The sequence below is a fragment of the Dipodomys merriami genome, unplaced genomic scaffold (genome assembly GCF_024711535.1).
Source record: "Dipodomys merriami isolate MVZ:Mamm:240054 unplaced genomic scaffold, mDipMer1.0.p SCAF_4, whole genome shotgun sequence".
In the NCBI taxonomy this organism is placed as follows: Eukaryota; Metazoa; Chordata; class Mammalia; order Rodentia; family Heteromyidae; genus Dipodomys; species Dipodomys merriami.
The window spans coordinates 69348607-69365905 of record NW_027205603.1 but is presented as its reverse complement, the minus strand read 5'-3'; the positions used below and the strand labels follow the sequence as shown (position 1 = coordinate 69365905).

At 34.2% G+C, this 17299-nt stretch overlaps 1 protein-coding gene across 4 annotated transcripts in view; it reads right to left on the bottom strand.

Annotated features, from left to right (window-relative positions):
* Nucleotides 1–2516: 2516 nt before the first annotated feature.
* Nucleotides 2517–17299, bottom strand: part of Oxr1 (oxidation resistance 1) — a 362919-nt gene continuing 348136 nt past the window's right edge. For 2 of the 4 annotated variants that reach the window (XM_069991250.1, XM_069991251.1), the window contains 6 exons: nucleotides 15674–15754; nucleotides 13843–13968; nucleotides 11650–11802; nucleotides 9855–9950; nucleotides 8041–8114; nucleotides 2517–4418 (listed from right to left, as the gene is read on the bottom strand). In XM_069991250.1, coding sequence (XP_069847351.1) covers nucleotides 4283–4418; nucleotides 8041–8114; nucleotides 9855–9950; nucleotides 11650–11802; nucleotides 13843–13968; nucleotides 15674–15754 — 666 coding nt within the window. In that variant the 3' untranslated portion in view covers nucleotides 2517–4282. The remainder of the gene's footprint in view (nucleotides 4419–8040; nucleotides 8115–9854; nucleotides 9951–11649; nucleotides 11803–13842; nucleotides 13969–15673; nucleotides 15755–17299) is intronic. The other 2 variants (XM_069991252.1, XM_069991253.1) reach the window with 1 other exon arrangement.

The following is a 17299-nucleotide window of genomic DNA, read 5'->3' as shown; positions in this document are numbered from 1 at the left end:
AGAAGAGAATATATAATTTTTGTTTTCATAGATTTATAAAAAAGCTATTGACTGCAAATTAATAACTAATACTTCCTATCATGATACACATTTGTTATATGTGAAATCTGTGTCAAAATTTGAAAATAAAAGGCTTAAGAATAAAAGATGCTTTCATGGGGCTAGGAAGGTGACTCAGTGATGGAGTGCTTGCCTTGCATGCATGAGGCCCTGGGTTCGATTCCTCAGCACCACATAAGCAGAAAATGCTACAAGTGGCACTGTGGCTCAAGTGGTAGAGTATTAGCTTTGAGCTGAAGAGCTCAGGGATAGTGCCCAGGCCCAGAGTTCAGGAAAAAAGAAAAAAAAATGTTTTCTTACATTTCTGTTCTCTTTATACTATTAAAAGATATTTCATAATGTCACCTTTTTCTGTTTGAAATCCAACAAAATTGGTGGGTATACCTTAGGTTGTTCCTAAATTAGTATTTATACCAAGGCTTTAAGAGGTCCCTCATATTCAGCTTCAAATAGGCTTTTGCAGACACTGGTATAGGTTATTTGAAGTTCAATTTGTTTGCATTTGAGGATGGAGCTCAAAGGATGCAGCTTTCTTCCCAAAAAATTGATATTCACTAATTCTAATAAGATTTGGCTCCAAGTAGCATCCTTAGGTGGAGTGAATTGTTCTGTCTCAAAGTGTCATATGATAGATATCAACATATCTGACTTGTAACAGAGCAATAGCTCATGGTTTATGGGTTTCATACTTTATCGAATATTACTATTATGCCAAATATTTTATTTGCTTGTAACACCACTTGTCTTAAGTTTCTTAATTTGAAATAAAAAAAAATCCACTCTTTATCCAAAGTATTATTCTGGAATATCCATGATAATGAAATTCTGTTGAAAACTTAGGACATTTTGAGCAAGAAACAAATGTAGAATTCAACAAAAAAGGTACTAAAAATTCACATAAAATTTTAGTAATTGGGCTGGGAAGTGGTAGAGTACTCGCCTAGTAAGCATGAAGATCTGGGTTGAATTCTTCAGTACCACATCAACAGAAAGAACTGGACCTGGTTCTGTGGTTTAAATGGTAGAGTGCTAGCCTTGAGCAAAAGTAGCTCAGGGGTGGTGCTCAGGCCCTGAGTTCAAGCCCCAGGACTGGCAAAAAACAAAGTCATCAAAAGCATAAAAATTACATTTTATCATAGATAACTCTAAATGTCTAATAATAAGAAATGCATAATGGAATGTTCAATCTTCAAGATAATCCTTTTCCAAATCAAATCTATACATTGACATGTACTTTCTTACCCTTCTGTCTGGACCTCCATTCTAACATTTGATTTGAAATTTCATAACTTGATGATCCGTGATTTTCTGATCCCAATTCATTTGCTGCCAATGTGTCCACATCCTAACTAGGGAAATTCTGAGCAGATTTTACTGTCACCAGGTGGTAAAACATGGCCACATCTATACATCTGGCTTGTTTTCTGCTTTCTCCTTCCCCTTCCAAACTCTTATCTCAGGGATCCTCTTTTTTGATCCAGTCAATAATCCCCAAGGACATGTCATAAGTAGGTATAGGTTCAAATCAACATCTTATCGTTCAAATATTAAATGCCCCCTTCAAGTTGATTCCCCAGTTTCTCACAGCACATCAGACTCTACAAATTATCTTCTTTTTGTATCTGTTCTGCTTGGTCCATATGGATGACTAATACACTCAGGTCTCTAAGTGAAAACCCTGAGAACTATCTATAATTCCTCTGACACAAAATCAATAATCAATTCTCATTAATCCTAATTCCGAAATCTCTTCCAAATCAATGCCTCCTTCCTTATCACCATTACTACTATTCTTATTCATACCTCATTATTCATTGCTTTAGTGTTGTTCACATGAGGCTGGTTTTGCAGATATACAGCACGCAGAATGGAATCATGAAGGCTTCTATGTAGATAATAAAGGAAGGCCTTTGAGGCTAATGTGTAGCAGGGTGAAGATTCCTGAAGTCATTCTTTGAGAAATGAAGTCTAACCTATAATGGAGTTCCCAGAATGATGAAGATGCCAGAAATGTGAACATCTGCAAAGGAAAATTCTATGCAACAAATGGAACCAGCCCAACGTCTCACCATTTTTGTTTTTTAAAACAAGCTTATTTTTCCCTTTTTGTTTTTACCTCTACAAATGTAGTATTTCCTGAAGTGAAAATCTGATGTCATTCTTCCTTTCAAATTTTCCTAATTGCATGGAAATTGTTTTCTCAGTACTGTAATAAAAATATCTTTATAACATTAATATTCTACCCAATAAAAATGGAAACATAGTTCCAAACTAGCAAATGACTAATTTCCTCATGTCCCAAGTGCCTTCTTTTATATCCATTTTTAAAACTATGGTGCTGCCCCTAAAAGAAAGTGTCTTTCCCATGCTATCGTTAACATAAAAGATAGAAATATGTTTTGTAAAAGTTCTTAGATATGAAAATAACTTGATTATTGAATAAATCCAAACTCAAGTTTGTATGTATGCATTTAATTTTATTTGGTATATACCACTATGACCTTATTGGAGGTGAAACCCATTACAGGATTAAAAAAAATATTTTATGATTAGTCAACTCCACAAAGACAATAATACTGCTGTGGAAGACCAAGGGGGGGATAATATATTTATTTACAAAGTCCTTATATGTAAACATTTAACCTATATACTGTTATTAACTTACAGTGAGAGAGCTTTTACATAGACAAGGAAATGATGCCCTGTATTTTATTATATTCATATTCAGCAATAGCATAATATAATAGAATATCAGATTTTCTTTTTGATTAGCATTATGCTTTTCTTATTTAACTTTCAAATGAACTAGATATATTTAGGTGTTATACAACTAAAACTATTCAAGCCAACATATTTGGCTTATAATTTTATCTTTAGAATAAAGTGCTATAAGCAACCTGGCAATCAACACTTTCTATAAGAACAAAACTACTTTTAAACATTAATTTACAAGATATACAACATTTATCTGGAATAGCTGAGATTTCAGCACAAAGTCATTGTCACATGTATAACAGCAGGATTTTTCTTTTTTTTTGCATAACATGAAGCTCTGAAATTTAACTGATGAATTATTGCCACAATGGCTTATTGTTGGCTTCCTACAAAAGAGGATAAGAACTACTAGTGTATTCTATCTTTTCATTTTTTGAGGTCACTTGACAGTAAATTTGCATATTCACCAAGTCTACTGAATTACAATATTGTCTACTATGAGTTTACAATATTGTCTACTATAATTACTGCTCTTTTGTAAGAGCAAATGCTAATGGAAATAACATGTATCACTTAAAAAAACAAAATCACAATTTTTTTTCCTTTTGAATAGAAAAAAAATCTGTATTTTTGAAGTTGGTATGCAACAAGGCTAAAACAACAGAACTATAACAGAACTATAAAACGGTATACCTGACACAATATGTTGAAGAAATATGTATCTGTTTCATAGTTGTTATACTTATGATAATGCTCTACTAAGCTACAAACATGTAAATAGAATTTGTTTACTATATTAAATCCAATAGAATCATTAAGTTCTCATTCTCCTTTGTCAATTTATTAATCTTTATCTGAAAAGTCAATGATGAAAGCATTTGCCCAAACCTGCAGATCACGCATACTGTGGTCTCTTTATGATTAGAATTCTCCTCAAATTTCATTTCCTTAAAATGAAACTGAGAATACTTGTAAAACTAATAGAGAATGCTATAGTGTGAATCAGAACTAGAACTCATTGGACGGTGAAGTATGATTTTGGCATGTGGTTTGTCTTTCATGAAAGTAAGATAGGCTGGTTCTACTGTCCCCTGTGCCAACCTCATAGACATGAAAGCATCTAGGCTTCATTTCCTCAATGCCCCGGTAGAATGCTCGACAAAAGGAACAATATAGTTCAAATAAATAAATAAAAGGGTTCAACAAAAGAGCACCATCCTATTAGAAGTCTGAGATAACATAAATTGAAAATGAAGTGGTCACAATAATGATCAAAACTCCAGCTATTATACTATGTGGACCCAGGCTAGTCTAAACCTAAAGAGCTTTAGGACAGGTACATGATTTGAAAAACAAACTTCAAAATTATAGCTGTAATAAATGGTAATACAGACTAATTTTAAAGCACTAGTGACATGTTACGTTGTATTGCTTCTTGAACATTCCAAATAAAGCCTGTCCATGTCAGGTTTGGGCCATTATCCTGCTAAAACAGAGAGCACTGTATTTATTCAAAAGCCCAGATTTCAATGTCTTGGATAAAGAAATCTTCCTTCTTAGAAAGTGTACGATTCCCAAATGTTTTACAAGAATGGCTTCTTCCATGGTAAAGATCTCCATCAAGCCAAAGGGCAAATTCTCCACTGAAATACATAAAATAACACTCTTAATAACCATACCTTAATTTATAGAATAATCTAATTAAGGTATTTCATGTCCAAATACTGAAGATAATTACTTTTTCCAAGCCTATTCTACTCTTTATGATACTAACACAGAAATCTTCTTTACAATCCTTCATAAAATATCACTTGGTACACAGATTAAGGAATGAATCCATCAAAACTAGCTTTTAAGACAGGCACATTCTCTTCTTCACTTGGTGTTACAAGTTTCTCTTTGTAGGTGCGGTGCTGGGGATCAAATGTTTGGTACTTGCTCTACTAAACTACATTCTCCAATAGTTTTACTTTGCCATATATAGGTAACATGGTTTAAAGTAACAGAAGCAAAATAAAATGTACTGTTAAAAGTCTGATAAATGAAGCCACATTTCTTTGAGATATTTATAAAGAGTAATTAGAAAGAGTAATTTTGTTAAAAAGATTATCGGTGTCTGCATTGAGTCCCTCCCCTCTGCCCCTCCCACCCGCCTCGGGACATTTTAACTTTGTAAGAAGTTTTGGTTTTCTGGGTTGCTGGCCAAATAGGTCAGCTTAAACAATTTTAAGTACATTAAAAACTGATGCTGAAATACAGTGGGAACCAGACAGAAAGCAGATATAATATGAATTTAAAAGACAGATAATAAGGCCCAATAGATCTTATTGGAATATATAAGGAGAAAAAACAAGTTTTGATAGGGTGTATTTCTAGCCTATAAAAACTTCTTTTTACCCCATAGAAGAAGGAAGAAGGGACAAACACAATACAATACATAATATAATGTCCAGAGATACCTCCTGGATATTTTCATTTGAAAAAAAAATAATTAGCCCACTCAGTGGGCACTATCTACATAAAACTGGAAAATCCTTTAACATCTTCGGAATAGAATTGGTTAAGTACAGTGACTATGGAAGAAGAAAAAAGTATTCTACATTCTTAATTACTATCATCTAATTTCTGTGTCTAAAGATATTTCAAGCAGAACTCAGGGAATATTCTTGCTATGGTACCAGATGGGAAAAGTGAAAATGCATGGAAAGAAATGAGAAAAGGTGTCTCTCTTGAGTACCTACTTATATGTTGGACATTACATTACATTAAAATGTATACATACAGTGACTCTATCTTTTGAGAATTCCTTACTCCATCCAACCACTCTATAACATTGAGTTAATTGTCTCCAATTTAAACCTCAAAGTTCAGAACTGTTAAGGAACATGCTCAAGGTCTCCTATGTCTAATAGTAATTCATGGAGAAGTTAGGAAAAATTTTTGCTAAGATGTGCAGAATGTAGAATCTGAATCAAGTCTATCTGACTACAAACCTACATTAAATCTACTACACTGTGTGATTTTGAGTATGGAAGCTATGGTTTCATTGTGTTCTCCCAAAGGTTGTGCACAGAAAGAGTGATTCTTGATATGACTATTGAGAGGAGTTGAAAATTTAGAGATATTGCCAACTAGGAGATGCTTGAATTACTAGGGAGACCATTTTAGGCAAGACTAATACAGTTCTCATGTAACCCCAGTTTCAGGAGAAGTGAGTTTTTAGGTCAGGCCCGACCATTCCTGTATAGTGCTACCTGATCTCTCTGCACACAGCTATTTCCTTTCCCACTTCTCTGTTATGTTGTGATGCAGCCAAAGGGCCCACACCAAAGAGCAGACAAATGGGGTGACCTAATCTGGACTTTCAGCCTGCAAATCTGTAAACTAATAAATCTCTTTAAAGGTATTCAGCTTCAGGTATTTTGTTAAAGCAAAAGAAAATGCCCTAATAATGGGAATCCTAAATAGAATTTTGGAATAGTAAGTCTCTGAAAATTTTATTTTCTGAACATATATGCTTATCCTCAAATATAAGAAACTTGTTGCCTTAGATAAGTCAATAGTTAGGTTAGCTTGGTAGAATCATGCTACACAATCAAACTCCAGTTCTAGAAGATGTTTTAATGACATTGAGCCTATTTATTTATTTATTTATTTATTTATTTATTTATTTATTTATTTATTTATTTATTTATTTATTTATTTATGTTGGTCGTGGGGTCTGAACTCTGGGCCTGGATGCTGTCCCTCAGCTCTTCAGCTCAAGGCTAGCACTCTACCACTTGAGCCACAGTGCCACTTCCAGCTTTTCCTGCTTATGTGGTGCTGAGGAAATCAAGCCCATGGCCTCATGCATGCAAGGCAAGTACTCTACTGCTAAGCCACCTTCCTAGCCCCTGATCATGTTATTTATAAAAGCATTGATAAAGTTTGTTATAGTTGATTATTATTCTGAAGAGCTAACAAGAACATCTACAACTACCATTTTGGGGAAAGCTGATGAAATTCTTCTTGAACAAAAGTAATGCAAGTGGACAATGTTAATTTTATTTGCTGAGCCCAACAACTAAAAATAATCAAGGCTGGGGCTGGGAAGGTGGCTCAGTGGTAGAGCGCTTGCCTTGCATGCCTGAGGCCCTGGGTTCGATTCCTCAGCACCACATAAGCAGAAAAAAAAAAAGCCGGAAGTGGCGCTGTGGCTCAAGTGGTAGAGTGCTAGCCTTGAGCTGAAGAGCTGAGGGACAGCACCCAGGCCCAGAGTTCAGGTCCCATGACTGGACCCCCCCAAAAAATAATCAAGGATACAATAACCATAGTTACTTTTTAATCATTGTAATGTCTTCCAAATGCTTACTTATGCAGAAAATAAAAAAATTGCTAGAATCATATAGGATGATATTCTTGAATAATAATAAAACTCTGGGCTAAATGAACTGGTATTACATATCTGTAACAAACACTTTTACAGATCTGGTAATTATTTGACATACTTGTACCTGATACTGAAAGACTGAAAGCTAATGCTTGCTAAAAACTATTTAAGTAGTATGTGTTATGTGGTAGAAGGACTGGACACTAAGCAAAGTTGAGAAATTAAGAAAACACAGCTCCTCAAAGTTGGAGTTCTTGTTAGGTCAAAAGAATCAAATTGACCTAGATAGTTAAAGGGAAAAAGAAAACAAAACACAAGTCCCCCCCCCCAAGAATGTCGGTGTTATCAAATCTTTTCTCAGAAACATAAATTGTTATTGTCTAACGTATTTATCCAAAATATTGATCAAAATACAAGGTAACTATTGAACTTGTCCAACACACTGAGAAAAATACACATCAAATTTATTTGAAAAATCTTAAAGTCTAAAGCTATAAGGATAGTTCCCTTTCAAATTGCTAAGAGACACTGTACTCTAAAGAAGATAGGTTTTAAAGAGAATGAACTAAATAAATGGGATGGTAGGACAAAAACATAAATATTCCATTAACAATTTAAGTTCTATACTTGAGCATCTTCTTATATACTTTGCCAAAATATACAAATTAGATTCCAATATCAAAATAGTCCAATGATTATTTTATAAATAATCTAAATGCATTTTTATAACTTTCTTAAAAATCTTAGTGTGGTTGCAAGGGGTAACATTGTATTCATAAGACACATTATATTCATAAATTGATTTGTTGAATGGCAACTCCTCTGTACAACTACTTAACAATAATAAAAATATTCTTTAAAAAATCTCATAGTGAAATATCTAACAAACTTACCCTCCACCACCGAAAGCTAGTGAATCCATGTCTCCTTTGATAAAAAACATATTATCTCCTGTCCACTTAAAGACCTACATGAATGGGGAGGAAAAAGGCTTTCAATAAAGAGACAAAAATGGTACTAAAAATAACTACTCTCAAACCCAATAGAGTTTGCAAAGTCTAAACAGATAGTAACAGGAAGAACCACAAAGAAGTTTAGCATAGAAGAACTGGTGTCTTCGTTTTCAGTGTCTATATGACTCAATTTGAAAGCACATGCTATACATTTATTTCTAACTATTCAAATCTTGATAACTCTTCACACATCTCTTTTTCTCCCTTGCTTGCTTGCTTGCTGAGCCCCATGCTTGCTAGGTAGATATTCTTACCATTAGATTCTTTTTCTTTAGTTATATTTCAGATAGCATCTCCTGTTTCTTCCCCAGGCTTGGATCAAAATATGATCCTGATGGTCCTATTTCAGGTTCCCATAGAGTTGAGACGACAGGAATGAGACAAAATGCCTGCTTATTGATAGATGTACTAACTTTCTTCCCAAGCAGGCCTCGAACCCATAACCCTTTCTCCCATCACTGCCCTTAGAGTAGCTGGCACTACAGATGGAAGTCACTTCTGACTCTACTTCTCTCTTCTGACATTAGCTTTTCTTTGAACTTTTAACATAAATGTACATTATATCTGAGAGTTATATCTTCTTTGGGAGGCACAGGTTTTCTGTTTCTTGTTATATTAGCCATGTTCACAATGTGTACTTATGATTCCAATTTGTTCTCTAAAGAACAAGGAGAACTTAGAACGTTTGAGAAATCTGAAGGCAAAATTAAACATTAATATTCTTAATTATTTATTTCTAATCTTCTAGAGGTGATTAAACTAAACCTAATGTCTATTACACGTAACAGTTTAATAGCCTATAGCACCTTACCTTTATCACATTTTTTATTCCTTATAATTTTCAATAAAGCTTTCTAACACTCATACATTCATCTGCTTTGCCAAATTATTGTACTTATCAAGAAGCAACAGTATTCAAAGGTTTGTAAACCTGAAGCTTCAAATTGTGATAACTGAGCTCTCTCAGCTATACCAACTGACTAATCTGACAAGCCAGTTAAGCACAGTATTTTTTTCTTTCTTTGGTGTTGGTCCTGGGGAACTCATGACTTAGGAGCTGTCCTTAAGCTATTTTGCTTAAAGCTAGTGCTCTAACACTTGAACCACAGCTATACTTCCTGGTTTTTGGTGCTTACTTGGAAATGAGGGTCTCACAGATTTTCCTGCCTGGGCTGGCTTTGAATCATAATCCTCAGATCTAAGCCTCCTGAGTAGGTAGGATTACAAGTTTGAGCCACCAGCTCATGTATGCCACCATGATGAATGCCTGGTAACATGTCAGGTATAGTACACGATTCTTATTATTTTTTGGGGGGGGTCCGGTCGTGGGGCCTGAACTCTGGGCCTGGGTGCTGTCCCTCAGCAATTCAGCTCAAGGCTAGCTCTCTACCACTTGAGCCACAGTGCCACTTCTGGCTTTTTTCTTTTTGCTTACGTGGTGCTGAGGAATCGAACCCAGGGCCTCAGGCATGCAAGGCAAGCGCTCTACCACTGAGCCACCTTCCCAGCCCTCTTATTTAATTTTTGACAATCTTTTTATATCATTTTATTCTGCAGGAAAGCTGCCTAAGTTTAAACCAGTGAAGTTATCAGCATAAGAAAGAAATGCAAGTTGAATTGAGTGCATCATTCAAGGTGCTTGTGCTTCTCTTTCTACCATCGCTATATAAATAAAGTATTAAAAATGTCCTTACCTCAAACTCCGGGCAGAATGTAAAAACAAAGGTCTCTCCGGTACCATAAAAGCCATCACTTACTTTAAATGGCTCAGATGCTAATGCACCAAAAACCTAAGGACAAAAAGATCATGTTCAATGATGTGACTATTAACTTGTTTCATTAAATACTATACTTCATCATATATATGTACATATATATACATATATATAAATATATACATATATATAATTTGTTTTTTTTTTCGGTCCTGGTGCTTCAACTCAGGGCCTAGACTCTATCCCTGAACCTTTCTGTGCTTAAAGCTAGTGCTCTACCACTTGAACCACAGCACCAATTCCAGCTTTTTCTGAGTAGTTTATTGGAGATAAAAGCATTTCAAGGACTTTCCTTCTCAGGCTGGCTTTGAATTTCGTTCCTAAGAGCCTAGCCTCTAGAGCAGCTAGGATTACAGGCATGAGCCACTGGTGCCCAGCTTATCATACATATTTAAAATGAAAAAGAAAACTGGGATCAGAAGTAATTTTACCAACTTTTATTTAAACATAACAATTATTATATAATTCACATTCTTGACAAATACAAAGCATATTAGGTTCTCAATGGGAGAAAAGAATTTTTCCTACTTTGAAAACAAAAATAAATTACAGAAATCTACAATGTGGTTAACATTTCAGGGGCAGTTACTGGCATAATGTATACATAAGAAGGACACATGCTGCTATGGATGTCACTGTAAGAAAGCAGATGTCTTTATGAGTTTGGCAAACATTTTGCTACTAAAAAGTGTGTTATTTATTTTTCATCACTGGTCAGAAAATTCTGTAAGACTAGGTTTTGATCTAAATTGCTTGGCCTTTAGCTCTATGGCCTTGCATATTATACCACACACACATCAGATGTCCTAATGAAAACATAAATGGATATGAGAGCTGGACAAGTCACCTCTGTTCTAGATCTAAGGCGCCACATTACAAAGGGAGAGGATAGGGCATGTCAGGTGATCTCTATAGTCATTGTCTCTCTTGACATTCTATTTTTATTCTTCACTTTTTAAAAGAAAAACCTCCTGGATTGAGAGGTGATTTTGGAGAAAAAAATCATACAGAATATAAATTTACAATTCAATTTATGATTATCACTAAGCATAATACCATGTAATAAGATTTTGAATTTTAATTTAATGTTCCCAATTCTTATCCCTACTATTATGTGTAGCAGTACTTCATTTATTTTCATTAGTATAAATATCTTTTGAGTATACAACCTGTGTAAATTAATTCTAAAATAGAAATGAGAGTATTAATCTTGTAGACCTTTTGATGATTAAATAACAATGCAGATGAAGTAATTAGTCAAGTAGTGAAATTTGTATCAATACTGTGATTTCTTCTCATTACTTGTAACTAATATGAAGTTATTGTAAGAAACTAGTATTTTTCTCTCCTAAAGTTTCATTCTTATAATTACTACTATACACTTGACATTATCAAAACTTTATGCTCCACAAACCTCATTTTTCTCATCTTTCTCATAGCCATGAGAAAGATGGGCTCATCCTATATATAGCAACATAGCTTTCTCAGAGACAGTGGTATAATTAAAACATAGTACTACAATACATTCTGTTCATGCTTCTATTTATCCTTTATAATACTCAGCATTGCCTAGAATTTATTAATATTACCCAGTAATTATCAGTCACAAAGTAAATATGTATCAATGAAATACTTTCTTGACAAAATATTCAAAAGTTATGTTATATAATTTCTTTAAAGTATGTAAGGTATGGATACAGTTAGTTTATCATACCTGTCCATCACTGTCCTTAATCACCATCAGCACTGGGGTGTCTAAACCTGTCATTGTTCGGTAAAGGGTCTTCAAACTTGTGCCATGCTTTCCAGTACCATAAACAAGAGTCCATGGATAGCCAATAGTTCTTGGGGGAAGATGTTTGGTTAGCTTAGAAAAACAAAATGTTAGCTTATTGTCAATATTAATATTAATAAAAGTTGGAATTTAGTCATACATATAATATAGAAGATAAAAATAACAATAGGAATTATCATTCTCCATGATTGCCAGATGCCTGAAGAGTAATCTTATATTTCATGAAATATTATTTGTTTACCATGAAAGACTCATGCTGGATTATGTATTGCTTAATGTCAACTGCATGTAATTAAAAGAAATTACAATTAAAACAAATAATTAGCAAATACCTCCAAACTAATAACTCATGTTGCACTATCAGAAACCTTAAAAAAAAATTTTTTTATTAATAAGTTTTTTCTTGTGAAAATACTGTACAGAGGGATTACAATTACATGAGCAAGGTAATGAGTACATTTCTTATCAAGCATTGTTGCCTCCTTTGTTTCTCCTACTCCTACCCTCCACCCCCATCCTCCCCCCTTCCCCCTCCCTGCCAAACTTGTAAAGTTCATTTTTCGACATAGCATCTTATACTTTCATTGTTGCAATGGGTCCACCTATATCCCTATTTAAACTATTTTTTCCCTTACCCTCCCCAAATTATACCAGCATCAAATACAATGAAAACAGGGGTTATTACATGGGGGAGGGACATACAAAGCAACCAAAAAAAATCACCTTATAAATTGGTTAGAAACAATAGCAAGAAAGAAAAACCACTTGAGTCCTTATCTTTGGGTTCATTTCGCCTAACATCAACTTATCTGACCTTTTCTTCTTGTCTAAGACATACACTAGTTATTGCAAATAAGGGAAACCAGGGGACCTATGTTTCTTTGGGCCTGGCTTACTTCACTTCTGCATGGCAAAGGACATAGCTAACAATTTCAGTAGAAACCTTACAGATTGGGAGATCTTCACTGGCCATACAATGGACAAGGGTCTCTTATCTAAAATATACCTGGAACTCAAAAAATTAAATCTCCCAACAACAAATCCTCAAAGAAACAACTGCCCAATAAATAAGTGGGATAAAGACTTACAGAGAAACTTCTCTGAAGAGGAAAGAAGGATGGCCAATAGACACGTGAAGAAATGCTCAACCTCCCTAGCCATAAAAGAAATGCAAATCAAAACAACACTGAGATACCACCTCACCCCAGTTAGAATGGCTATAATCAAGAACTCTAATAACAACAGATGCTGGAGGGAATGTGGATAGAAGGGAACCTTACTGCATTGTTGGTGGGAGTATAAACTTGTTCAACTACTTTGGAAAGTAGTATGGAGGTTCCTCAAAAGACTCCACATAGAACTCCCCAAGACCCAGCAATCCCACTTTTGGGCATTTACCTGAATGATCACAAACAAGACCATACTAAAGCTACCAGCACAACTATGTTTATTGCAGCTGTATTTGCCATAGCTAAGATATGGAACCAACCCAGATGCCCCTCAGCAGATGAGTGGATCAAGAAAATGTGATATATATACATAATGGAATTCTATACCTCCATCAGAATGACATTGCCCCATTTGTTAGGAAATGGAAAGACTTGGAAAAAATTATATTAAGTGAAGAAACCTTTTTTATAGATCTGTGACTTTCAACAAGTTAGATCTGTGTGAAAACTTGGGTCACTTAAAAAATGCACAATAACAACAGCTATTCCTACAGCTGTTCTAATAGCTACATGAGATGAAACACATACATACATAAAGAGCATTGTGTGGTGTGGTGACACACCCCACTAATTATAGTATTGGCTCGTTAAGAGAGGAGGGTTGCAAGTTCAAGGCCAGACTGAGCTATGCAAAATTTTTGTTTCAAGTACATACAAGCAAAAAAACAAATAAATAATGGCAAGTTTATATGTAAACCTCTGCTTTTGTAAATCCTCTTAGTGTTTTATATTAATATCACCTGCTACATTGTGCTTATTCCGTTTTATGGGAAAGGAGCAACAATAGGAGTAACCTGGTAACACATAGCAAAAACAATTGAGAAAGGCAGTTTTATTCTCAGGAACACACACTAAGAAATGCACCTGTGCAGATATATCATACCTTTTCAATTTGATCTGGTAGTAGGAGTTCACTGGGATCACTTAGGTTAGGTCTAAAAGATTCAGACTCCAGGTCTGCTTTTATTGGAGCAACCTGCTTTGAATTTATGTCTTCTCTTGTAGTGATCTAAAATGTAAACAATAGCAATGTATTAATATGACATTTTTTGTGATTTTCATTAAAGAATCTCAAGTCTTTTGATTTAACTAAAACTTACAGTTTAGAATAAGATTAGAGTATTCACTTATGATTTTAAAGCAAAGATGTCTTGTCTACTGGTCTATTCAATGCAGAAAAAGATTTGAGAACAAAGACAGTTTTCTCGTATGCTCTATGAGGAAAAACTGGTAATGAATTCTAAGCCCCCATATTTATGTGTAATAGAAGATAGCTGCATGCACTCATTTGACCTCAAGGTCCAAAAGTAAACCAGCCAAGCTTGCTTTTTAATTAAGTGCTCTTTAAAATATATAGTGCTATTATTTTCATGCTTAGCACAGAAGCTGTCAGGATGAAGAAAAGCTCCTGGAGATCAAATTTTTAAAGACCAGTAGAATAAAAAAATATTACTTTCTTTTCATTGGTGCATATGTGTGTGCGCGCGCACATGCTTGGGAAAGTTACCATTTTTCAGGGTTTTTTTTTTTTTTTTGAACATTTTCTACACATGGAATCATTTACCTGCTTTAATCAAATAAAAAAAACTTCAAGGTTAAGTCATTTAAAAGTCTGTATTAAAGGTTAGATCACATTCCTCTACTTGATGGAAATCATCTCATTAGTATTATTAAAATGAAAAAATGCTTACTAATTAGTTTATTCTTAATGTCTACTTTTTATATTAATTTTCCTGTATAAAACACTATAACATTAAAACGATTAAAAGCAATGAAACAATTATTGATGAAACTTTAATTAGCAAGTACGCAGAATGCTGTTGGAGCAGATAACTAAAATGCAGCAAAACTCAGTGACTGATTCCATACAGAAATGAAATCTTGCTCAATTACTTTGTTCTTCTAACAGATCTCTTATCAAACCCAGATAGCATGTATTTTCAACCAATACATGTTCTAGAACTGAAATGTTTTTGATGAGAAGCTAAGTACTGATGCCTTCACATCAGCCTAACATTTTAGCCATATTTAAGTGATGTGAAAAGTTAGACACCCAGAAACACTAGGAAAATTAAAAGAAAAGTATTCAGTAGTTCTACCCAAGTCATGAATATGTATTAAAAGAAAACACAAAACTAATAGACAAAACTGAAAAAAATGAATTTTCAATTATCTCTTTTTTCTTGCTAAAAAGTAATAAAGATAATTTCACAGAATTTTAAATAATTTCATCTGGCTCTGGTGCCCACACTATACTATTCTAATACCTCAAAAATAAAAACAAGATGTCCCATTAAGATATTTGATGGGGGAGTTCATATAACCAAAATAGCCTTGAGGAAGAGAAAATACTTACTATCCAACAAATTTACTTAAATTTCCCCATAATCTTATATCTTTAAGATTGTTTAGTAGAGATTTGATCACAAAATCAAAGACTACTAATATTAAATTAAATGAAAACTCATTAGTCAAAGAAACACAGAGTACTGAGAGGGGGTTCTGAAGTGATAGAATTACACTGAATACTTTTCAAATGAAAGGATGACAGAAAAGATAATCCTAGAGCTCTTCAAGGTAAAAGAATTTTCTGATGGGTTATTTTAGCACTTCAGTCAAAACAAATCCTTCAAATTTGAGATTTGTCCTGACAAAAAAGACTAAAACCAGGCACTATGTAACCTCTGAGGGGTTTAAACTACTGAAGGGGGCACCTGGAGACGTCTGCAGAGTGTGCGCAGTTCTTCAGTATTTAGAGCATCGATCCTGCGGTGATACTCAGCCACTGATACTACCTGAATGTGGAGACAGGAAGACAATAATTCCACTGACAGTTGAGGAAATATCCACACCAAAAAAGCAAGAAAAGAAAAAGGAGAAATTTAAATGAGGAAAGAGAACTGTGATCAGGACTTCTTCCCCCAGTCCATGCTGAAAATCCAAGAGATTTACATCAAACTAGAGCAAAATACACGTGGATTTGTTTCACAACTACTTGAAAACAAAAAATTTATTGTATGGACTATTTCAAATAGACTTGAATTTAGTTGAATAGAAATGGTAGTTATAAAAGAGTGGCTACATAAAATATAACATGTTTTACTAACACCAAAAGGAACGTACAAAATCTGAGTCTTACAAGAGAGTGGTAGTCAACTTATTCCCTCAAATCAGCTGAGCTCAAAAGCGTCTTAAAGGCCACGCTGAAAGAGTTTCCTCTAGGTACAAGGGACAAACATACTCATCTATGTCAGAAAGAGTGGAGGAGGCCAGAGAAAAGAAATAAAGTATATTTTAAAACTCAGGGCAATTAAAATAAGGGAGGAGGGAGCTCAGGAAGTAGAGAATTAAATTTTCAAAAATATGCTTAACCAACAGTGTCTTCTGAGGAAAGTCAATTTTTCAAACGGCTGTTTTGCTAGATTTTTTTTTTTTTTTTGCTGTTTTGCTTCTATTTTATAACTTTATGGTTTGTAGTGACGTTATTTGTGAACAAACTTTACTACTTTCTAAAATTCTATCGTTGCCTGGACCACTCTCTTCCTTGATGCTGAATTTGAAAGCCACATGACAGATAAACACCATTACAGAAAGACACATAAGAAAAAACATATTTCTTCAAGCTGACACAGTTACAGCTTTTTCAGACCAAGACAGAATGATAAGAATTCTTGCTAATATGGTAAGCTAAAATGGTATCATAAATAAGTGCTTATTTTCCTCCTATGATAAATTAGGACAGATTGCATATAGTGGGTGCACACAATAAATGCAGTTCAATCATTGGCTTATAAAGTATTTACAATGTCTAGTCAAAATATTAACATGTCCTGTACCTCCAGTCAATTCAAATGAATTGATCACCAGCTAACACTTGAAATAATTCTAGGAAAAGCAAGGATTGTTGAAAGCTATGACACATGTATGAAGAGGAAAAAAAAAAAGGAGAGATGTGGAATACATCCATTTGAGCTAATGTATACATTGACTTGTGTTAAGCAACAATGTGTACAAATGGTAGCTCACTTCATACTTATAACAACAACAAAATGGCTATGTACTCCTGCACAGGGAATAGGAAATCTTTTTTTCTCTCTATTAAACTCCTTGCTTTGCCACTTAAAAAAGCATCTACTTTTTCTCACTCGGGGTTTTAAATGGTAGTCTTGCCTCTTTAGACCTTTTAAATTCACTGCCTAATTAACCCTATTATTTACTCATGCTCTGATGAGTGAAAACATAGAAAATTGTCGAGTGTGTAAATTGAGGGCAAAGATTTGAAACTCACTACAGAAATACATTTACTCTTTTCAAAAAAATATGGATAGAACTTGAATTCA